The sequence below is a fragment of the Pieris brassicae genome, chromosome Z, assembly GCF_905147105.1.
Source record: "Pieris brassicae chromosome Z, ilPieBrab1.1, whole genome shotgun sequence".
NCBI classification, from domain to species: domain Eukaryota; kingdom Metazoa; phylum Arthropoda; class Insecta; order Lepidoptera; family Pieridae; genus Pieris; species Pieris brassicae.
In genome coordinates, this window is record NC_059680.1 from 10,366,229 (window position 1) to 10,392,636 (window position 26,408).

Here is a 26,408-nt window from a genome sequence, read left to right on the forward strand (position 1 = left end):
TTAATTTGGAAACTAGTTATGTGTTCAAATCGATATGGGGAACGGTTTTACAATAATTTTGAGATCCCGTCATTGCGGAATACCTTTATATGATCTTATTTCCATTCATACATTATTTTTCCTCTTATTTACAGAAATTAACTGACGTTTGGCAAAATGTATCCATGTTTTTATGTAATTTTTATGTAGTTCTTAATGGAATAAAAACTACTACATGGAACAAACTATAATTAATTATAAATAATTTTCTTTCACGTTATACTAAAGCTTACCTACCTAAAAACAGTGTTGGCCTAGTGGCGTCAGCGTGCGCCTCTCATCCCTGAGGTCGTAGGCCTCGGCTGTGCAACAATGGATCAATCTTTCTATGTTCGCATTTAACATTCGCTAGAACGGTGAATACATCGCGAGGAAACCAGCCTGTGTTAGACCCAAAAAAATTACTACTTGTGTCAGGCACAGGAGGCTGATCACCATAGATAAGGAAATTCAGGCCAAGACCTAAAAAGGTTGTAACATCACTCATTTATTTATTTATGTAATACTTGGATAGACCAACAATGCACGGTACGAGCTTTAATAACAGCTCCCTACACTCACACGTTCCTACACAAATTGTTTAATATTGTAAAAACCCAAAAAATTACCAATTACTTCATATTTTAATTTAATTTCGTCAATTTTATTCCTAAGTATAATATACGTCGATGCTACGGTGGACAGAAAAAATGTAGTTCCACCGTCGCAAATTATTTCTGTATTTATATTAAAAATATTTCATATAAAATAACCAAACAAACAAATGGGCAGAACTAACCGATATCCAGAGATGAGCATTCTGATAAGCAAGCTTGGTCTGGATATCCGTAATTGCTCCTCTCACACTTTGAAATCAATTTTCCTTTACTTTTTATAAGTTATGAATTGATGGGTTTGTTCTCATCGTTGATTTATCTCTTCGTGTATGTTATGAGTATGAATGAATGTATCAGTTTGTGAATATAATCATTGGCAAGCGTTTGTGAATATAATTATAAACAAAAACCACCAACGGGCTTAGTGAAACATATATTCAAGAAATATTTTATTGTATTACAAGTCATTTCACAACTGAGCATTCGACCCATTATCCAATTAAGTATTTCCGAACCAATTCAACTTTGAGTTCTACAAGAAAAGAGCTCAAGAAGAGGAAAAACATCAGGCCAGAATCTTGCCCATTTGCCCTGTTTTATGAAAAAAGAAAAAAAACTTTTTCCTATTACTATACGGCCAAAACTTTCTATAAGCACAGATTCACATAATTTAAGTTTCTTAAATAGTAACTCATGTCATTCTTTAATCAATCAAGTTGACGTTCAATGACAGTAGTATCTCTATGAAAATTTGTGGTATAAGTATCTTAATGTAATGATTTACGAAGCATAAATTATTTCGAGAATATTCTGAGAATTTAGAAGGTAAAACACACAACGTTAACTAATTTTTAAAAGAGGAATAAACTGTATTGAATATCGCATTAAATTTGCGAGTCAATAATTCCATATGAAGCGTTATATTTTTGTACATGCAAACTAAAATTCAGCTCTGAATCCGCAAAATGTGTGCGGGTTGGTTGGATATACTGAAACTGTATAGATTGGGACTGCTACATACATGATTTCTCTGATATTTGTTCAAATCCCCAATGAATTTACGCAAATAACTTCATTTGACATTTATTTTGCTCGCCTGTATTTTATGCAATTATTGTTTGGTTAGTATTATATTTGCTTTATGCTATAAAAAGCAACAAAATTTAAGATATGATGCATCTATCTTGCATTTACGGCTAAGAGTCTGCCGCTACGTGCCTTTTTTCGGTCGATTTACTGATTCGTAATGTAAACATTATCTTGCTTAATTAATAGTTATTATACTATTCAAAGTATTCATCTGAATCCATTTAATAAATAATGATGTTCGGTCATCAAATCTTTGACTTAATTTGAAATTTTATGAAAGCAATGTCTTGGCAATTTTTGGATTTAAAAGCTTTATATTAGATGCTTCGAAACACAGCCTTCTTCACAAAACCAAATCAGTTTTATTAACATGTTAAAATTCTGCCAATTGTTTAAAAAAACGAAGCTTTATTTATCGTCTGATTTATTTTATTTTTGAGTAAGAGATTCAGTGTTAACTTATCTCATAACCCTTTGAAAAATTCTACTGAAATTATATGAAATTCTATTTACACTGTAGTGGATGGATTCATTCAAAGGATTCCAGCGGAATGAGTGGATGGGAACATTTTTCAGTCTTATTTTAATTAGTAACTCCATATCATGCTCTACTTTTGCAGGCTTTAATGAATATTGATACTTACGTCATTATTTTTTTCAGTTCAACTTGGTGCTCGACTGAAATGCATAAGACTACCGTAGACCTCACAACTAGCACGTCCACTTCATTTAGTGATAAAAATGTTAGTTATTTCAAAGTAATTTAATTATTTTGCGTAAAATATTTCTGATGCAGTAAGATATGCCTAAGCTTTAATAGTGTATTTTCAAAAGCTACACTCAAAATACTATATCACACAAACTAATAGTACGACATTTGTTAAATTTATATTTGTCTTTTGAAGGTTAAGGCTATCTATACGATAATAAAGATATTAATCTAATGCACCATCTATGTTTAACCCACAGTTCATTATAAAAAAACGTGGTTAAACAGCCTTTTCAATTGATAACGTTTTTATATAGTATTGTCTTTTGTTAAAATAGCCATCTTCTTCGGACAATAAATACAGATAAAACAACTTTCTCTGCAGCTGTGATACTTTTAATAATAATACATAGCTTTAATCCGTTCAAAAAGTGTTTTTCTTAGCGTATATATATATATATACATATTCCATTTGTGCTAATGCAATGGCGCAAAGAATGTATTTGTTTCTCAGAACGCATTATATCAAAATAATCGTTTGTAGGAGTTCCATGCAGATGTCCACTTCAGATGGGATAGTATTAAGAAGTTCATATATATTGGATATGCGTATAGCTCCTCCATATTTTCATTTGATATATTTTCTAAAGTTGTCATAGAAAACAGTGAGTATATTTTTGTCTACACATAATATGTAAGGTAAATTAAGAAATTATTTAGCATAGAATCCTTTCTATCTCAATTGGGCCGATTGGATCACGGCGGCTATTGAGACCCACTCGTAGCAAATATACTAGCACTTAAGTACATACGCAGACTCAATTGGACTATTATTCTGTATAACTCTCGGATCCTATAATACTCTGGGTTTAAGTTGCATTGTAAGACTGGTGTAGGATATCTTCTCTATTATATTCAAATTCTCCGGTTACGCACATGTATATGAAAGTTTAAACAGAACCTTGAGTGAGTGAGATTTAAGTTTGAGTGGCTATCTAGAATGCGGGCGTATAAACGACAGCTCCGCGTCCTCATTATAAATTGACAAGGTTCTTAAAAACATACAAATACAATACGCCGCAAATGTTCCTGCTGACTTTTTTTAAAATATATTCTTTGGTTGGTGATCAACCATCTCTGACAGACATCATCAATAATCACAATACGCCAATTTTCCCACAGTATTTTCGTTGACCATAACAAATCTTAGACACAAAAATAATTGCTCAGTCAAGCTTGGAACCCACGACTTCCGAGTTCTAACACTATTTGTACTATTTTTTTAAACCTCCTATTAATTAATTTAATTTAACTATAAAACGGACAGTGTAATAATTTAGCCAGACATACTTCAAATTATGTTAATTACTTTAAGTCCAAAGCATTTCTTTTATGCTATTGATAAGTTCAAGTGCAAAGAAAATAGACAAAACAAAGTTAAATGTTAATTAAAAATCCCTACCGCAATGAAGTGTAATTGTTGAATATTAAAATATTATCGTATAAAACGAAACGACATGTTGCGTTGGTTTGTGATTGGTCAATCTAATCCAATACGTACTCATACGCGATATGATGCGAAACATTAGTCCGTTTGTCCAATCACAATTACACTATTCATTCGTAATTTGTTTTACATTCTCACCAGCCTGACTTCGCATAATAATTGTGCTATATATAGGATGTTAATCTTGTCTGCTCGGTGTTACTCCTATCTTTCCTTGTATGGTTGCGTTAATTAGATTGATATCAGGCATAGTGGGCTGTTTAGTTACCTGTATATGAATTATTAATGAATCAAAATCAACTTCACCGATTACAGCGTCACCTTATTATTATTAGGACAATATTTATTATATGGACTTGTATAAGACGCGTAAGGTCAAGTAAGTCACGTCAAGAATGTTTCATCAAAGCCTTTTTAGAAAAAGTATGTGACCGCAATCATGCTTGATGGCTGGCGAAGATACACACACTCAACCTATTCACTTTTCTGTATTCAGAATATTTGCTCTGTCTTTGAGAAATGTAACGTCTTTCAGTTCACAAGGCGTGTAATTACTTACATGGACGTGGCTCAGCTTCAGGACTCTAGACGGAGCTTGCACCTATTGCGCTATTTGGAAATTGAGCCAATATTGTGTTTTTTAATAGATTCTACCAAAGGTTGTTGTACCGTTTTTAAAAAGTAAAAATCTCATAACGGACAAAGTGAAAATCAAACCCCGCCGTTACGAGATAAAAGACAATGTTACCTGTGTAAACATTATATGTAATTTAAAACCTATATGAATAAGTGCTCTCAATATGGGTTACATTGTTTCGTTCCCTTCACTTAACTTATCTTTACACACAAACAAGGTCTCAGTGTCTTTCACAGCAAACAATATCGTTATCCCGAGAATCCATTTACGCGAGTAAAATGTTAACAATGAGCAAGCTTACCGCGTAACTTCAATAGCGATTTCGTTTATAATTTTTTGTAAAACGTATTTCCGTTTACGACATCGCGGTATAGGTAGAGCTACTAAGTTTCGTTAGATGAGATTAGTTTCTGTCCAATGTCCAACGGTCGCCAATTGAATTATAAATGGTATAGGTTTTATATGTATGTATGAACGATGTCTGGTTAATTAGATATAAAAATTACCGGTTAATAATATTTATATCTCACGAATGGAATAATATTACAGCCTTTAAATTCCTTAGTGACACAAAATTTCATTTTCATAACCTATTACGGTTTCCAACCATCAACACCACATTTGAGGGTGAATGACTTCTCCAGACTAGCATGCGCTTCCATTAGTTACGATGATATCATGGTATAAAAATCACGATCCATATTTAACAGGCCAAAAGTATGTTTGTTTGCGATAACATGAAGATTGTTGTGGTATAGTTGATAAGTAATGAGTTGTTGAAGGCTCTTCCAACAAACGGATATTAATGAAAAATGTGCCTATGCCTACGCACAAGTACTATAATATCTCCTACATCATCAGCCAGGTCATCAGGCTCAATAAAGTGGTTAAACTTGATATTTAATAAACAATAAATTTGAATAGAAAATAAACAAATTGAGTAATTTTACTTTTACATTAACTGCCAATTCTTAATTCCAGGGCGGACGTGAGGAATTGCCAAGTTTTTTTTTCTTAACAGATTTTTTTACATATATCTCTTTTATTTAATTGCAGTGACGCTTGTGGAGTTTATTGTTAGTGCACTAACAATAGGCATGGCGTATATGTTTATGGACTTTTTCATAAAACAGTACACAAGAAAATTAGACACGAATGAAAATCTAAATCCGTTACTAAGAGGTGTGTCGTTTGGTATTCTATTGCAAACAACATTGTTGGCGCTAATTGTAAGTATATCCAAAAGTATAGTGTGTATACTTGTGTATTTGCTCGTAGAATTGCATCAGTTATAGGAAATAAACGTCTAATTATCTCCTAAATATAGATTGATACCTCTTTCATATATGTAAAATATTATACATACACTCACTTTCACACCATCACAACACACCGGAATTACTTATCACGATTTTAGTAACTTCATTGTTTTTTTTCTTTTGTAAACGTTTGAATCTTTTTGTATAAAGTATATATTCCATATTGGGCTATGTGTTTAGTACTTGCTTATTGTTGTAAATAATTAATTGTTAGCTGTAGATGTAAATAAATACACATTTTTAACAATTTCAAACATCCGAAGCCTATTCAAATCTGCCGTATGCTGGAATGTGAGTTTAAGATTTGATTTTTACATTATTAATTATTTAGAGCAGTGTTATATGTCTAATTTAATTATTTAGAGCAGTGTTGGCCTAGTGGCTTCAGCGTGCGACTCACAATCTTGAGATCGTAGGTTCGATCTCTGGGTCCCACCAATTGATATTTTCTTTATATGTGCGCATTTAACATTAACATTCGCTCGCACGGTGAAGGAAAACATCGTGAGAAAAACAAGTTGTCTTGAGCCCAAAGGTTCGACGGCATGTGTCAGACACGGGAGGTTGATCACCTACTTGCCTATTCGATTGACAAGACATTGATATATTCGATTGACAGAAAATCTTATCAGTGAACAAGTGTGCAAAACTGCGCTTACAAAAGTTACACACAGCATTACACGTTGGAGAAAGAAGCCAAACGCGATATGCGCTTAGTACGTGTTCTACTATAGTTTGCACAAAATGTTTGTAAAGAAATTTGCTGCAGTTTATTTTGGTGGAATTACATTCAGCCTTCAGCAAGAATACGACTTAAATCAATAAACACCATTATGACTTAGGGGCGTAAGATGCAACTTGATCTGCTGAACCTGCAATTGTTCAATATTTTAAGCTATTAATTTTTTCTATGAGCGCAACTTCTACTTGCTCATATTCTGTAGGTATAAATCGGCTCGTCATACACCCAATATTTGACGACGTCATTGTCATGTAAATGGGTGCAATCGAGGCCAGGATAGAGTTTGCAATGATAGGATTAATAATGAATTGGCTGGTTAAACCAACCAATATTATTACTATAACCAATTAAATGTGCTAGAACTTTTATGTCAATTACTTGACTTACTGTCATTAAAATCTACATTGAAATCCCTTTACTCTTTTGAATGTAAGCCTCGACGCTATAATACATCACACACTCAAATCATATTGTACAACAATTGTAAACAGTCGAGTCTATTATTTGCAGTGAGCTCTCAATAAACCAATACGTTTGCCAGAAATGGATGACATATGAATTGAAATGGCCAATATGTATAGAAAATCATCTGTAAAATAATCTTCTGAATAAGATTCAGAGTCGAGACTTATTAGTTTATGACATTCTCTCACGAATATTGTTTGCAGCGCATCGTGTGTTTGATATCTTGATTGAGAAACGCACATTAAACCACTATGTTGACTATGTTGATCTTAATTTTTAAGCACATAATAGGTATATATACAATATACATTCCCGAGGTACAATAATTATAAATAACAACCCCGAAACGGCTTGTCCGATATTGATATCTGGTTTCGTAGGTCGTAAACGTTGTTTTTATACTTAAGTATATAGATAGGCCACCACGATATTTTTTATTTGTAATGTTTCTAACATACACTATTCACCTTTCTACAAACAGCTCCCATTTTCCACTGTAAGAAATTTATATGGCAAAGCAACATTTGCCGGGTCATCTAGTGTAGATATATACCTTACAATGTTGTAGTAATAGTAAATGGACGATATTCCTCTAACCGTGAAACCAAGAGAGACAGTCTGAAGCTACCTAAACATTCGTGACATGGTCTTCAGACGAGGGATTTTGGGGCTTAACACGTGGGACGTAGACGTTACACGTGTTCTGTCTTACTAGTGACAGTGACATTGGGGAAGAACACGTCTATGATGAGAAGATACGTGATTTTCAAAGTAACAGATATATTTCAGAACAAATATTTTAATATTTGCGATAAGGGAAATTGTTCTTCCTAATAATTTTCAAGGAATCCATTTCTTTTTTGTGTAGTTTGATATTAAAAATGTTTCCTCAAATCTTCTCTTAGTTGGAAATTCAAACATTTGTTTCAGCATTTGTAATCAGCTTATTACGTACAATAGCGCTTGCATAGTTTTCAGTGTAAAACCTAGTCTAGAAAATTAGAATCCGTTTCGTAATATTTATATTATTCCAATTTATACAAAGCTAATTGAATTGTTTGAAAACCGGAAATAATATGTTGAAATAAATAAGGATTCACTATAAAGCAAGCAGTGTTGGCTAAGTGGCTTCAGCGTGTGACTCTCATCCCTGAGAAGTCGTTGGTTCGAACCCAGGCCATGTAAAATGGACTATATAGATAGACAGCTATCTGCGCATTAAGCACTCGTTAGTACGTCGTGAGAATACCAGCTTTGACCCAAAACGTCAACGTGTGTGTCGGGTACAGAAGGCAGATCACCTACTTTTCTATTAGAAAAAAACTGAGTATCATTAAACAGACACATAAGTCTGAGACCCAGGCCTAAAAGAATGTGGCACCACAATAGTTTTTGCTACAAACAATATATACGTTGGAGCAATGGCGTTACTGTCAGCTGTCATTATTTTTATGTCACAGAGCTTATAAATTAACAACGTCAAAGTCAAATCAGTTCGAACTCTGTAGTTTATTTGATTTACCAATATTGTTAGATCTTTAAATTAACGGCTATTCAATGTTCGATTAGAATAGTATCATAATTATTATTAAAAGTAATTTATTATGATGAGAAGAATATAGGCGCTGTTAAAATTGGTGTCCTGTTTTATGTTTTTATAAATATTTTAAATGATTAAATACGGTTGAAAACTAGAATACATTTTAGTACACGTGAAAGTGTGTGTTGTTGCAACGTTTATGAACAATCACATTTCTATAATATTCGATCATTAGGACGTACAGATACTACAGGAAAAGAAAAATAAATGTTCAAATGTGAACTTGTATAAAGGGTATGCATAGAAGCCCACATAACCCTCCACCACAAGGCCGAGGCAGTGCTGGAGGGTATTTTATTGATAAAAACTAACCAACGCTCTGCACTGATACATTGGTAAAAGTATCACAATATACAATTTTTTATGTGACAAGCACTTTTGGGTAATACAATATTAATAGTTAATTAATTAACCAGCCATCCACTGAAGTATTTTCGAACCAAATCGACTGAGGGTCTTTCAAGAAAAGAGCGTACCAATTCCTAAAAGGCTGGCAACGCCCTCGCGAGCACTGCATTGAGAGTGTCCATATGCGGCGGTATCACTTAATATCAGGTGAGCCTCCTGCACGTTTGCGTTTGCTCCTCCTGTTTTATAAAAGAAAAAACAATTAAAATTACAAAAACTAAACAAAAAACGATTTTAAAATGTGAGGGAGCAACTATTAACTATGGATATCCAAACCTTGCTCGTTTATCTTTGATAAAAGTTTTGGGCAATCAACCCAATTGAGCTTAAGTGCAATACTTAACCCATTTATAAAAATGTGGGATTTTTAGGCTTCTCTAAGTTGTTACGGTTCGGCAATACCTCTAAACATAAAAACAATTAAAACTCAAAAATTGGTAACAAACCCTGTTAAAAGAACCCATGCATAAAAGATCGAATACACTTCAAATCAATACAGCTTTGTACCTGTTAACGTTTTACATCTGTTCCATCAATTAGTGAAAGTAACTTCGATAGAATTTACAACTTTGATTTCTCTGCAGTCAGGAGTGAAATCACTAACAAGCTTATTGACTTTGAACTTGAAATTTGTTTTTGTATCTGTTTAATTAGTTGTTTATGTAATGGTTACTTGTATATTTCATAGATTTTCTGTCGCTTTATTATTTTGCTTTGTGAATCTTTTTCGTTTCAAATTTTGGATAGTGCGTAGAAAAACAGAATTAAGAAAAAATTACACACTCAACAAAGTTTGTAATGCAAGGAGCTTTTGCAATCAATCTAAAATGAATGTATCTTATAATATGTATAAATTCTCACTTCATTCACTTCTAGTTAAAAACAAACAGTTTGAGGTAGGATTATTAGCAGGTGATGGTATTGATTAAATGTTTCTGTGCTGTGATATTTGTGTATGGCCTTTTTCAGTCATTACTGGAACTGTATTAAACTATGAATATATAGAATATTATAAATATGATTTATCGATGTAGGATTTTCGTTGAAAAGGGTATTTCTGTTATGTCCTGATTTGGCAATACAGTGGTGGATAAGAAGGAATTACGATAGTGTAACAAACGTCTGTATAAGTATACACAGTTGCAATTGCTAGTTATACATTTTTATTTAATGACATTAAAATAAACATGTATCAGTTTTCGAGGTATTTCATTAATTTTTGCGGACTTGCATCAAACTCGTTAACAAGTTTAAGCTCGCAATGAAATCGATACTCTCCATATTCATAATGAATTAACAAAACTCGCACCGCTGAAACTGTGTAGTTATATTTAATATCAAATTTCTAATTACAATATTTTAACTAAAGTAATAGTATTTTAAGCTATAGAGCTTTCGGTCTGTATTCATGCAGAAGTTAATAAATGTTGAAGGGGTATGAGACACATCCTTATAAGGTTATTTTATTCCTCATAAGCAAGTATGTATAATGTAAGTAGTACCTAGGTAACATTGAAAATGTTTAGAAAATGAAAAAGGGTTTAATGTAGAAAGTTGCCAATACTTTTCTTGTTTATCGAAGTAATCTCCGTTCCTCACTACACATTGTTGCATTCGAAGGAACCACTGAGAAAAGCAGTGACCCCATTCTTCTTTAGGGCTCTCTTCTATGGCATTTTCGTACGCTTTCACCGCATCTTCAGGGCTCGACAAGCGAATGTCTCGACTTTCATCTTTAGTTCTTGAGAATAAATGAAAGTCGCAGGGCGCCAGGTCAGGACTGTATGGCGGATGATTCATTATCTCGAAACCTGCCATAGTCAAATATTCAACAGTCTGTTTTGCGGAGTGCGCTGAGGCATTTTCGTGGTGAAGCAGTATCCTGCTTCGAGGGCGCTGTTGTCAATTTTTTTCCAATACAAAATGAAAACAGCGATTTACGTACCAGTCTCCAGTAACTGTCCTTCTATCTTCTAGCACAACTATCATTTCATTGACTTCTTCCTTTCTTTTTCTTACTTGGCTGATCCTGGAAAGGAAACACCCACTGAGCTGATTGTCTTTTGGTTTCGGGTTCGTAGCAATATAACCTTTCATCACCTGTGACAATGTCAAATACTGCATTTAAGGCACCGCCGTTTAACTTATTTAACATTTGGCGACACCAATCCATGTGAAGGTGTTTCTGTTCCTCGGTTAAAGAATGTTGAAACCATCTGGTACAAAGCTTCCTCACGCCTAAATTTTCTTGTAATATTTTTTGAACTTGACTCATACCAATGGCTTGCCCGTATCTGCTGATAGGTCAATCTCTTATCTTCCTCTATCATGCGTCGCACAGCACTAATGTTATCTTCAGTAGTCGCTGTTAAAGAACGTTTCTCACGCGGCTCATCATTGAGATTGCTACGTCCACGCTTAAACTCGTTAAACCAATTGTAACTAGTGGCACGAGATGGGGCTTCATTCAGCTTATTATTATTAAGCCCACAATGAAAGTCATAATAAATCATTGACCGAAAATTTTCTCGCGTTAGCTTCAATTTCACGTGTAACAAGAGTTTTAGATTTCAAACATTTTCAGTGTCACCCACGTATATCGTGCCTGTTACGTCGTCTGAGTCTTGGTACGAATTCCCTACGATATTTTCCCTAAAATATTGACACATGAAAGAAAATTCAGTGTATAGCTGGGGATCGAATTCACAATCTCTGGGTTGCCAGTGATATAAATTTACTTAAGAATATAAGTAAATTTAAAAACTTATAAATAGTGTTTTCACAGAATGCGACAAATCTGGCTGATTCGTTACGATTTCTGGCTATTACCTTTCTTATGAGCCCTGGCTGGGTGAATTGCCAGAAGGCAAAAAATGCCATATGTATACCGTCAGAAGACGTGGTTCTACGATGCAAAGCCAAAAATATTACAAATATATTAACAACCTCAGTGCATTTTCATTATGAGTAAGTATTTTTTCTTTTAAAATGAAGTTTCTACTTTTAATTATATGGCTTAAGGTGGATTTGTTATCATCCCTGTGTAAATGACATTAAAGAGCGTTTCATTCGAAAAACACCTAGTGTCTACTTGTTAACGTCAGAAAGTTTCTGTCACTATTGTCGACACGCGCGAGGTAACAGACACCTGATCAGTTTAAGTGAACATTATTTATAGCTCTTTTAAGATACATTTCGCATGATTCTTGGTTTTATAAGTATTTGAAAGAAAAAAATAGTAAATGGTAGGAAAACAATATTGCTGACACAAAAGATATTTTTAATATTTTTGTTTTAAAGTGTTCTTGCGTATAAGACTGACTCCGTTAAACTGATTATTATTTTGTAATATATAATAAGGGGATTTGTAGGGGAATGCAAATTATATGAAACGGTTAGTAGTAACACAGCCCTATTATCACATTTTCATCATCGGACATCCAGGCGTACAGCGTGGTTCAGGTGTAATGTCAAATGGATAATCTGTTTGACATTCTGAGTGCTCGCACTACGTGTTTAGCTTCGTCGTTGCTAGTTCGCATCGCTTAGAAGATGAACTTCCTGCCTGCTTCACATATTCTAGTTGATCAGTGATACGAGAGGAGTAATTGTCATTTTTAGGTAGGTGTAACTAACTCTAGCCTGTGTTCATAGTATAATAATACGCGTGGTTAAATCATCAATCATATGTGAAATCTGCAAGCATATTATTTTTAATTCCAACAGATAAAGTCTTAATATAAAATATTTCTTCTGTACAATTTATCAATAGCATTAAAATCTCACAGTGCAATGCTAAACTAGTTACCTACTTAAGCTCGTTGCTTCTAGTTGAAATGTAGAACTCAACAATATTGAATTTATTTTCCATTTTGCGAAGGGAGTAAAACCTTTTTAATCCTATAGAGAAAACAAATAGTTAATGTATTGGAGATACATTGAAATGAGAGCGAAAATACACTATAAATTCTATGAATATTGCGACCGTTAGGTTAGAAACTGATGTGAGAAATTTCGTTACTGTGTGTTATGGAAAGAACCTTGTCGTTTTTCGAATGTCACCTGGTTTTATTTTTAGTTGTTCACAGTTAAGTTACCACAAGGAACGCTTAGCTGGCCGTTGATGAACTCTCTAATAATTAAGTTAATAAAACGAAAAAGACACATGGTTGTCAATCAAATTTAAAAATGGAACAGCGGGATGAGTTCGACTGATATATTATCGTATATATATCGTATACATATCGTATATATTCGTCTTTAAGTATATATCAGTCGAACTCGAATCATCGACATCGAAGTCGAGTCGAATTTATAAACAATGTAATCGTCATAGCATTGAAAAAACACTAACGAACCTTATTTATCAAAATATATTAGACTTAGATTACTAAAAGCTAAAATAAAGTAAGTATATTAAACGTTGATGGGCCGTGTCAAAGTTATGCATTTTAAGCAATAGAAAATGTACCTGGTTCAAAGAATAGCCATTTTTTATAAATAACTAAAGTACAGTCAACCACCCCAATATACATACACTATATACTCGTAATAGCAAAACTATTAAAAAATATTATCAGAAAACACTCACACACACACACACACACACACATCAGTTGCAATATATATTAAAGAAAAGTGCATTACTTATGTAAAGTAAATATTTATTGATATGAAACATTGATTTCCGCCAAGAATACATTTAGCGGAATCTTCACGTGTGTGTGTGTATCATCCAATTAATCATTTATCTGTGTGGTGTATCTAACTAATGGTCTTGAACAGGGTCAGGGCCTCCACAAAAGAGGGGCCCCTCAATAGAGACTACGCAAAAAAAATGTTTTTTAATAACGACTTTTCTCTTGATATATTTTATACGTTTGTTAAATACTAAAATAATCTACTTGGTTTTACAATAAATTAATGTTTGAAAAAATGAACTTAAAATATTTGTTTATTTTATATGGAAGATAATTTTGGGCCAGGAGGTCCTCCACCCTTTTGTTGCCCCGAGGCCACCAGACGTCTCAATCCGGTCCAGACTTGGAAATACTTAACGACTAATTTAGGGAGACTAAGAAAAAACCCTATAATGCGATCTCTAGTGAGCGTTAATCTTCTTCTACCTTAAATTATAAAAAGTACATCTCTTGATGAAAATGATTTTATAACAGAACTAGTCAAACAAGTAGAAACTCAGAGTTCAACAATTTATATCGGTAACAAATCTGCTCGTAAAGTTTCAATGCATATTTTTCAGAAAACTCTTCATAAACTTTGATAGAAACAACCTGTCGACAAAGTTCTTCATCATTGCTATCGTTTGGCTGTTCAATTTTTTTATCTCAACAATCGCTGATAGAGCTCTTTTAAAGGTATGTATTTAGAATATATAGCAATGAGTATAAGGATTGACTATAATGATATACATACAGACAGATAGACAGACATAAAATTTATTATTAACGAAATACACAAAATAATAATAATAATCAAAAATATCAACAAATTATGGAAAGAAAACAAAGGAATAATGTACATCTTATGTGTGTTATACTGTGGTTTTAAGTTGTAACTGGCCCTGGCTCAGCAATATGCTGTGGAGCAGACGTGTTCCACGTCGCTGGTCAGAGACCACACCAGTTAGCTTGTGCATGAGACGCAAAAAAGAAAAATAATGTAATAATAGTGGTAAAAATAATAATAGTCTTGGCAGTTTCGTGTGTAAAAGTATAATTAAAAAATTATAATGTATATATACTTCTAAGTAAAATTGCTTTTAAGACAAATGCGAACGTTAAATAGACCCACCATAACATTTTTGTAGCACACCAATTCTTGCTAATAAATAATAATTTTTATTTTTAAGTGTAGCTTAGAACGCGTGCCCTTTGTTTTCATTTTCAGTTCAAAATAGTTCCGAATATTACAACCTCTTAATGCCTGTATCTATTTTTTGATAATATTATAGGCAGGTAACTCTTTACACACATTTAGATTGTACATGTCGGTGTAACGCCGTGACTCGCTCGTTCGCCGATATCGTTGTTCTGTGCAAGACGATATAATTACCCGTAGTTTTTGGCAGAATTTATTTATGCTTGTTATTTATTGATGTTTGAAAAGTCAAAAGATATTGTGGTATAAATTACAGCTATTTAAAATTACATTTCTTTGGAGGACGCTATCAACGCTCTTTATTGTGATCGTGTTATTATTTACGTCATACACCACGACGGCGTTCTATCAAATATTGGATTTGACACAGCCAAGGAAAAAATACGTGAGTAAATTTATTGTATCATGTAAATGACATGTTAGCTATTGAACAAATAAATCAGAATGTGCACGTTTTGCTAACCTATTATTAACTACGAGTAGTATTATTAGCTATATATATTTGTAACGCATTTCGTTGTGTTAAAAATATGTAAGAAACGTGCCCCGGTCTCGTAGAACGTCCAACAAAGTTTTTACGACCCAATTTATATATGTATAATATTAACTATACACACTTGCAAATATGTAGTATCATTTATATCACATAGTCATATTAATAGGCACACGGCATTTAACACAGCTTGGAACATTCACTCAAATTAACATACAATTATTCCGGTATTTTAAAGTACATATTTCTGTATAAATTCCATTCACTATCTATTTTCAAACATACGTTTTTCCTAAGTTTTTGAGACACCTGTCTCAGCGGTGATAATGACTAAATATAATATTCGTCTTAAGTTCTATAAATTATTTAAATTCAATTTTTGATTATGGCCCTTATAGTTAGAATTATTAAGAATTTTTTAAGTATTTTACACACAGGATTTATTTAGTTTGATAACTTAAAATATATTTGAAGTTTGTGATAATGGCGATAAGATGAAAAGTTGAAATTGTAATTGCATAAAGTTATTAATTCGTTCCATAGCAAAATACATAGGCTGAGGGATTCGTATTTCTTAAAAGTAATGTTACACCCACATAATGAGACTGAAGCTTAGACTTGCATAAAATTTTATATTTAATAGTTACTTATTACAATTTAATATCAAGCGAAGGCGAAGACTGGCTCATAGGTAACCTTAACCTTGTAACTAGATTTTTATTAAGTTTTGTTTAGCTACGAGAATATTTATTTTAAATTCCTTTGAAGCTTTTCACAGCGGAAAACGCTTTTATTAAAATGACTTTAGACTTAATCTAATAAACTATACCTTTGAGTAGACATTTTTGTACAAGCCGTAACTGTTGTGACTAAATATGATTTTTAATTTTCATTAGTCGATTTGCCATAACATTATTGTTGTTGTATTTCTATTAATTATGAATTATAATGTATTCAATGATTACTATATTATTATTGTGAATATATTAATTTATCTGACCAAATTTGCGTTAATTAAATATTCGATGAAGTGAATAATTTAACTTATGTTGTTATCGTCAAATGATATTATTAATTATACATTTATGAACATTTGTGTTACAAGAAATGTAACATAAGTTTATTAAGATACTAAGGGTCTGTTTCACAATGTGTGGATAAAGTACCAAATAGCTATGCAACACATAAATTATTTGAAAGATAAAAGTTCCGAATAAGAAACTTCGCGTTTCATCGGACTCATAACTTATGATGGACTTTAAGTGACGAATCGCTATCTGACAGTCGTGAAGCGCAACAATAGTATTTATCCTACCTGAAACAGAACTTATCCGTACTTTGTGAAACAGATACTAAATAAATTATTTCTGTAAATATTTACTTGATTAAAGCAATGTGTCACTTTAAAAAAAAGTAAAGCTCGCTTGTTCAGGACAATATAGTGTAAAGACACTATTAATAATTAATAAAATTTTGAGATCTTCTAAGAATTGAACCCTTGAGTGTTTAAATGTGATAATTTAAAGATGTTATTAAGTAATTTATTGTACTATAAATATTAGTTAGGTTTCTCTTACCTTCCTTACTTCGATATCGATGTCCAATCATTTGAAAACTAGATGAATACGAGAACAGTCAGAATCATTGGTAGAAGTTGTGAGCTTTTAAGGCCATTAATGCCTACGAAAATAATAGATTTCATCAATTGAATTTAGTTAACACCCGACTGTGAGTTTGCTCGCACTTAAAGTCCTAATATCACAAACTAACTTAGGTACGCAACTAAAAAATATGCTTTAAATATAATTGTACTTTTTGTGGGAAAGATGGCACAGTTCTCGTTACCATGGTATCGAAGTACTTTCCTTGTAAAGAATCCTTGATAAGGTGTATGTGTATGATACACACGGTTTACAATACCAAATATACTTTATTTAAGATAGTGTTAGAAAATCCCATCTTGTCAATAATGTGTTGTTAACATAGTTCACACGTGGTCTTGCGTTCAATATGCAGTAATTGGAATATCGAGTTGGAAAGTCAAGGTTAGCACAAAGTTGAAAGCTCCATTACACGATTCTGATGGAGTTTCAAACTAAACGTTGGTTACCTATATATAGCGTTACCTCTCCAGAAAGCTTATTTAATTAGTTCGACAGCAACTTCGTACGAGGAATATAACGTACTTCTCGGTCTGTTTAAATTTCCTTTTCATGAAATAAATAGCCACAGTGTAGTGCTATGTGGCCGGTATCTGGGTCCCTATAATGGCTTACCTCTAAGGTTTGATTTATTGATGTTGTTTTAGTTATTATGAATAAGGGAATTTATTCGGACTTAGCTTATGTCAGTCTGTAATTAAGGTCTCGAGATGTTCATAAATAAGTTCCTTCTCAATTCTGCTATGTGAAGCCATTTGTGTGATTTTTATCTTCAGTGTAAGAAATTGGCACGTTTTTGTCGAGAAAATCATTGTGAGGCTGACCACCTATTTGCTTATAATGAAAATAGAAAGCAATATATACTCTATAGAATATCTATTCATACGGGACAATATTCAAAATGGTTCTTTGAATTATAACTTCGTAGTTTCGTTTTTAGCACATATGTATATTACAACAATATTACTTTCCGTTACAGAAATCTGGTTTGGTAGGGGCATTTAAAGCAATATATTTGCGCTATATATATATATTAGTATTTGTTTAATTTTTGTGGAATATTTTAGACGGTCCACTAAACCACGCGAAACATATGTTAAAAATGAAAATACTGGCTTCGTCTCTGAACGCCACAGTCGCAGTAGTATTCCGTGAAAACCTATTAACGGAAATCAAACTGTTTTTAGGCCGTTTCTGTACATGTTACATTCATACATTTACACTACGGCCATAGTCCTGGCCTCCATTATATAAATTCCATTAAATAATATACTAAGTTTAATTAAACGAGAAACGTGAAAGAGTTATAATTATACGGTATTTTGATAACAGTATTAATTAACTTTTATGATAAATTCAGTACAAAGTAATTGAAATAAGCCCACGTAATGCCTCATCGGATTACTGTATCAAAATTAAATAAACTTCACGAGTGTTGTACAAGTATTCATTAATTAAACCGTTTATTATCATACTCAATTTATTGAATTTATTATTTAATAATTTGATTTTGTTCTAGACTAGCGATTTATTTTTTAGGATATATAGGAATGTTTCTTCTACTAAAAACATAGACTTGTGAAGACCTTTAAAGGCGCGGGTGCAGTCATAACCCATCAGTAGCATGGTGCAGATACATTTATGTGGCTGTCATGGGTACATTTTAACCGTAGGTAAAACGGTTCCGGTATCGCCAGTTCGTTCTCAGGGCCTTTAAGCTATCCAATAAGAACGAATTATTATTCTTGTATGAATAAGCATGAATGCACACATCTCTATCTCCCGTTATCGTCAACGGATATCGAACATTTCGTGCTAGAATGCTTCTTAATAGATAAATTCATAAGTGGGCAATGATTGGTGCAAATTGAAATGAATTTTTCAGTAATGGAATAAAAACCAATCAGAAAAGCATTGACATGAAAGCCGGAGTAATTTAAAGTATAACATTTTGATTTCAGCCGTCATCGTTGAGTCGAGCGAACGAAATATTCGGCGTAGGTTTAATTGGAGTTTATGATTTTGGTACGATGTCCCCATTTACTATGATCGATACGACAGTTGTTATTTTTACTGTTGTAACTACAGCGATTGCGTTCGCTAGATCGCTTATAGTAAGATCGCTTTATACAGCGCTTTCTGGCTGCATTGAAATCAAGATAGCTGTTACGCCCCATTATTTGCTCTTCGTTATGATACCGCTGAGCGTAGAATTTATGGATCTACATAAGCTATACGTGTTCTACGTGTATTTGAACTTGACCGTGGCTCTTGTGCCGGGGCTGGTATGTTATTCACTATTATTATATTGTGTAATTGCAGTTTATATGTTAACCAATTACTGTTGGAGAATATCGTGTATATTTGCTACTTAGCGTCGTTCGTTAAGTGTTAACGGCAAATTATGATATTTAGTATAAGTATATAACTTTGTAGGTAAATTAAAAGTAATAGTAGTAAATTCTTTTTTGAAGAATTAACAAACATTCTAATAAAATATCATTTATAATATTTATTCTTGTTAAGTTTTCTATATAAATAAAAAGTAATCGCAAATACTTGTATTGTATATTCGAGTAATTTATTTTATTCTTGAACTCTAATGAAGGTTTTAAAGGAGAGAAAAATGGGAAAAAAATATTTTTTTGGTTTCTATTCTGTGTAAGCAAACAATCTGTATGGCGTAGCATAGTAAAATATAATATATGTAGCTAGTAAAAAGGTGGGCAAAGTAAAAACAAATCATATTAAGGCGGAACAAAGTTAGCGGGGGCAGCCAATTTTTTAATTAAAACAAATCCCGTTTCATATTCGTTGGTTATTGTTTCAATAGAATGTATCAAAGCAAGCTTTGTACATTTTTTATCAATCTTGAATCGTTTAATTACTGACTTAAAAGATTTATTCTTATACAACTAATTTCTGATTGTCTTATAATAATTAGCGGTATTTGAAAATAACAAAGATTATATACTCTTTGTAATATTTATTTTAGGCTATGCTGACTTTGACGATATCAAAATTACTTCACAACGAATTCCGATCCGTAAAGTATATTTACATTATTGGAATATCGTGCTTTATGGGGTTTGCTCTATCCTTGCCTTTGACAGTGGTAAGCATTTGTTCTTTTATTACATACGAATTGTCGTTCTATTTTTCAAGTTAAGAATATTTTTTAAGTGATAAAACATCTAAATCAGCAAACTCTTCTTCGAAATCGCAATTTTATATATAGTCGGCATTAATATTGAAATATTTCAGAAGACTCCAATCCTAGTGTCAAATATAACTGTTACAGAAAAGCATTTGAAATTTCAAATCTATTTAGAGTATATTAATGTAAAAAGATAGAGGGTTAACTTAACATATATCCCAAGTCAAAACATTTTTCTTAGTCAAAATCGGCAGTCTTGTACATCGGGATATAAAATTCATTTTAAGACAAAAATTCTAGAACAGTAGCTGCATTTGAACATAGATTAACCCTCGTTTAATCCATGAATCTCGTTTAAGCCATGATTAAGAGCATTATTAATCTACGTTGAAACTTTTTAATTACATTGTAGAAAAAATATTGTTAGCGGAAGGATTTTTGTATTATATAAATAACACGGTAAGGAAGATAGACATATTTAATAAACTTTAAGTAAAACAATTAGATTTTCTTTTCTCAAAACCTTACTATTAAAGGCTTACAATAAGACTTAACTTTAAGCTAAAAGCATCGCTACTTAATTTACATAATATACACAATAACTGAAATGACAGATTAAAATTAACATGAAGTTACTGAGTTTTATCTTCGTATTATAAAAGCTTTCGTCTTTCTGACTGTCTTGTATAATTGTAATTTATTAAATGAAATTACCTAAGATATTAAGATATACCAGTATGTGGGCTGTCCAAATGCGTAAAATTTAAAAAAAATATAATCCATAAATATTTTGTTTTACGATTAATGATCAGTCTATTTATGTTGATCGTTTCGTGACATTAACCTTATGTCTTGCACTATGAAACATTGCTATAACATTGGTGAATCCAGGGTCAGATCTTCTAGGATGTCCATAATTTCCATTGAAGCACTTTTGAACTTCGTTTGCACTCTTTGTAAAAGTATTTATTTTGGATTTTAATGATTAAAGTGGTAGTCTTAATGTTATTAAAGCTTCCTTTTATGTTTTAGTAATTATTCCCTTTGTGGTTTTTTTTTTGTTGGTGTATGGTACACCCTCAGTCAGTTAAGATACACTTTTTGGCATTTCATAAGTGCTAGGTTGGTTATTCGAGCTTATTGTATATTTTTTAATCTTTATGAGATATATGTATGTAATTAAAATAATGGAATTTGTTTAAATTAGTGTATAATATAACTTATTAAGTTCTAGTTTCTATATCAAAACAGCAGCGTCCTGCCGTAGCTTTTAAAAATGCCTAACTAACATGTTGAATAGAGAAGTTAGCTGTTTGATTAAAAAATGAGTATTTACTTTTTAATTTCAGATGCCAATAAATAAACTAAACGGGCTGATGATGGGTCAAAAGTTAAGTTCGTTGTACTTAGGCGGTTTGAAAGCTTTGATCGTTATGTGGATGTATGGAGTGAAGAAATTTTCTGCAGATATTCAATTTTGGCTAGGCTTTAAGCCAACTTTGTACTGGAGAACTGTTTGGATGCTTCTACCTGCAACATTTTGCGTAAGAGTTATTTAATTCATGCTTTAATTAATATATTATATATTTTATTAATCCTTAACAGCTAGAGATGGAACATATGTGCACACATTGTTCAATATCTCTCGCATAGATTGCTAGTCTCAAAAGCTTTACCGGCGAAATCAGTTTCGAGAACTGATGCAACAATAGGATTTTAAAAGAAATTCACGGTCAACGTGGACAATGCTTGAAAGCGTTTATACTTTTCCTTTAACAAACGTGGACGGTAGTATTTTATTTCTAGGGATTTCTCCTCAAAAGGAAGGTGAACAGGAAAGTAAAGGTCACGGGTCTTTAATAAAGATATGTTGTACTAGTAACAACTAGTTTATACGTTGATACTCTTACGTTTATACAAAAGAGGAATATTTATCGGCTCTTACCATTATAATGAAATTGATTAGGTTTTAATGAATTTTTAATGGAAACCAATCAGTGCGTGTATTTTGATATAATTGTACAAATTTTTAATACATTACCTAGTCACAGTGTAATAATTTCCAAGTTGTAGGTCCATATTAATAGAAGATGTAACTAAATTATATATAAATTAAATATTTTAAGGAATGTATAACTAAGTTTGTTATGAAAGAGCTGGAAACCCTGACACAGGTATATTTTTTACTTAAAAGGGTTCCCAAATCTTACACATTGTAATGAAATTGAACTTAAAATAAAAAAACATATTTTATTATTATTATTATATATGATACAGGCAAGGATTCACAAGCGTATTGTTTATAATATCATATACTTTTGCTAAATATCTTTTACAGTAAAAAAGAACAACCTTTGGCTCAATCAGTGGCAAGACTTTCTAAACTTTAAGAATATTTTGTGTTTTTTTTTATTAGAATTTTCTTTAATTATTTTTTATCATAATGTTTGTCCGCTCATTATTGAAGCCAGACATATATATTATCTAGATTCATTTTTTCTAAAGTCCGGCCTTATTAGGATCCCATATATCTTTCACACCTAGTATGTTTTACATTTCTTCGACTGTCTGAATTATTGGTTTGAGCTATACTCAGCAATATCCATAAGTACCTTACACAAAAAATCAAAATCGTAGTTACAATCATTGTTTTCGTTATTGTAATTGACCTCGTTTCACTGATTGACGTTGTACAACAACGATTTTTAAATTTGTATTCATATCTTCAGCTTAGTTTTATTATATTTTGGTATTATTTCTGTATCACTATTTTTTATTCAATAATCCATTTATACTTTTTAAAATATATTAATTATTTTTAAGAAACAAAAGTTACCCTAAATTCATCCTCGAATCTTTTCTGTACTGTACCTACTACTCAAGCTGAACTAATAATCAGTCGAATCGATTTAGGTTCACATAATTTATGTACATATACAGGTTTCCAATACAATAACAAATGTATTTAACACATACAGAATTCAATTGAAATCAATAATTCGATTCAATAGAGGGATTGCGGATTAGTTTACTCAATAATTCTTGTTATCTAGTGCATTTCTCTGTTCATATCAAAGGTAAATGGTGTAATTAAGATCAATTACTATAGGTATTCTATGCGTTAGTTGATCAATAGCTTTGTTCTGTGTTATAGATTTAGTATATGCACACCGATGGTCTAATCAGAGTACTGAAGTATCAACCAATTCGACCGACCGACCTTCAAGAAAAGAGCGTACCAATTCTTAAAAGGCCGGCAGCGCGCTTGCGACCCTTCTGTCAGTATGGGTACCCACGGGTGGCGATATCACTTAATATGAGATGAACCTTCTGCCCATTTGCCTCCTGTAACGAAAAAATGAAAAATCTTTCACGTGTAACACTTTTCTTCTTTTTTCTCCAGTAAAAGAGGAATTATTTATTCCGTTCTATAGTTTTATAACGAGATATGAAATGCCATAAGCCCCTAACCGACGCTGGAAAAAGAAAATATTAAAATATCGTGATGGGATTTGCTCGCGATATTCAGAACTGCAGTCATAAACATGGATCGCCAGATGATATCATTTATAAAATTCAGCTTTAACGGCAAATAAATAATATGCATATATTTTCTTGGCTCTCAGATTATGAACTATAAGCAACTGCATTTAAGTGTGTACTTATGCCTGAAATAGATCTTCACGTTGGAGTTCATATAACTTCAAGATGCGACTCAACAGTTGAAAGATTCGAGTTTTGCCAACACTATTTACGACTCTAAAAAATATTTTTAGGTTATGTGTGCGGGTTTTACAGGTTTTATTGTAAATAATCTGCATTATTTTATAATCTTATATAATTTTTTTGTGTATTTTATGAAAAAAAAAATGAATGGAATATATAAAGTCATTTCCGATGTCTTTCGTGGAACTGTTTCTAATTTTGCCTGTAAACGATTATAACATCCGAATATTTATGTAAAAAATACGTAATTTTTAAGAAACTGATAAAAGAATAAGAAAAAAAAGAAATAATTTTAAAATCATAAAAAAGTTAGCAACGTATAATTGGGTGTCATGTATATATATAGTTGAATGTTATTCATTCACCAACAACCAAGCCAAATTACCAACAGCGCGTGTTCCCTGAATCTCTCACTTACGTGTAGCCGAGCCCACCGCCCGAAGTCCCTGGTAACGATGACGACGCGTTTGCTTCTGATTGGTCAAGCAAATCTCTAGTCCAATCATAGGCAAGCGATTCGTATTTTCGTTAAACCAATAATTATTACAAATCATGTCGGCTTTTGTTTACCCTTCTCTTAGCCATACTATCCCAAATTATAAGGTCATTTGTTGAACCAATAATATTTCTTTCAGCTACTGACTGTAAATAAAATTAACGACCTAAGCAAATTCAATGATATACAGCAACAAATTTTAGCATTTGTTTGGGTGGTATTTTCGTTTTTAATTGTTGCTGTATTTCAAATTAAAACGATTGCAAGATATATTTTACAAAGCGTAAGTATTTATTATATTTATATTGCGTTTGACGTTACCTTTAAATATTTCGTTTTATACATGTATCGGTGTAGTTCAAATTTGAAATAGATATAAATAATTTCTAAAATACACATTTCAGTACAACAATTCCTAATATACTTGTATATTAAGACACTGTTCATTTTTAGAATTTATTGGGTATATTGCGTAGCAGTACAAAATATGGCCCAATCGATCCCGATGACCGGAAACGAAGGAAATGTTTTGACGAGACAGTTACGAGCCGCCAATGCAGACATAACTGTATCATGTTATCTGTGAGTTGAATGTAAATGATAATAAACTATCCAGTGACGTTAAATTGAATATATATTGCATTGGATTGCGTTTGATTCCTTGATTACTTTTCAGAGAAAAGAAGGTGATCGGTATTATGTGTCTGACACGATTATCGCAGTATCTTAGAGAGTGAAACCTGCTTAAACAGTTAGGAAAATTAATTAATTATTTTTGAAATGTATGCCTTTGTCGCTCCGGGATAATGTAGCGGTGATTTTTTGAAATCGATCCAGTAAAGTTTATTCGATACAAAATACAAATTTTGCTTAATAATATACACTGAAATTTCACAGACAGGGTTAAGCTGATAGTTATTAAGCTGTAATAATTAAGAAAATGTTCGCTAGTCTATCACATTTTGCTTCTTCGGTTACAATCTAATTACATAATATACCATTAGGACTTTAACGAACGCCTTAGAGTGCTAAACGTATTAGACGTGTACTGAAAGCTCGACATTATACACAAGGATTATCCTTTGTTTACTTTCCACGTGTATCTCGTACATGACAGTTATGGCACAAGGTGAAGGTGTATCTTATTTCACAGTATTGAATAGCCGCTACCGAGAACTCGATACGCTTCTAGTATACATTTAATATAGGTCCTATCTAGAGCCACGGGAATGAAGCAGGATTATTCAAGGCTATGTGGACCTTGTGTTCGAGGAAATCTACCTTACTTATTTGAATTTTTCTACTACGTGTCGTATATTAAATTTTATAAAGAAATCGATTTGAGGCTTTTATGAAACCAGATTACCTATTTGATGTTGTGATATATATTATTACTTTGCAAATATAAATGGGATAAAATATTTTGTGCTAATTGGGGATTCTTAATTAACGGTGATTTAATTTTGTTTATTTTAGTTTATTAAATGTTGTTATATTTTTTTAGGAAAAATTTGAATGTAATCATTTACCGTTGATATTCAAGCGTCATTCAAAAATAAGTAATCGGTCGTCTCTCAGGCATATATTCGACGCCGGCGCAACCAGAAACAGAGAATCAAGTGTGGTTGATATTTCGTATAATAACTTTAATTAAAATTGTATAATTTTATTATTAAATTGACTATATATTTATTGTGTTTGGTATTCCTTCATCTGTCACGTAATATCGTAAAATACATGCCGACGCAGACGTGAATTCGTTTCTGGCAAATGAATTTATTATAACCAATAAAATTTCCTTAGAAGCTCGTACTCTATTTTAGTTACATATTATTTTGGTTACTAAAAATTTTACTATTGTTGAGA

General features: G+C 32.2%; 1 protein-coding gene across 1 annotated transcript; it reads left to right on the plus strand.

Moving 5' to 3' along the window:
* Window positions 1-1,385: 1,385 nt before the first annotated feature.
* Window positions 1,386-26,226, plus strand: LOC123718644 (sodium-dependent dopamine transporter-like). Its single transcript, XM_045675331.1, has 13 exons — window positions 1,386-1,460; window positions 2,386-2,467; window positions 2,978-3,098; window positions 5,634-5,806; window positions 11,897-12,078; window positions 14,372-14,486; window positions 15,266-15,394; window positions 19,125-19,448; window positions 20,159-20,278; window positions 21,670-21,864; window positions 24,682-24,825; window positions 24,996-25,124; window positions 26,047-26,226. Exons 2-13 carry the CDS (start codon window positions 2,408-2,410, stop codon window positions 26,194-26,196), a joined length of 1,842 nt encoding a protein of 613 aa, XP_045531287.1. The 5' UTR covers window positions 1,386-1,460; window positions 2,386-2,407; the 3' UTR covers window positions 26,197-26,226.
* The last annotated feature ends 182 nt before the right edge of the window (window positions 26,227-26,408 follow it).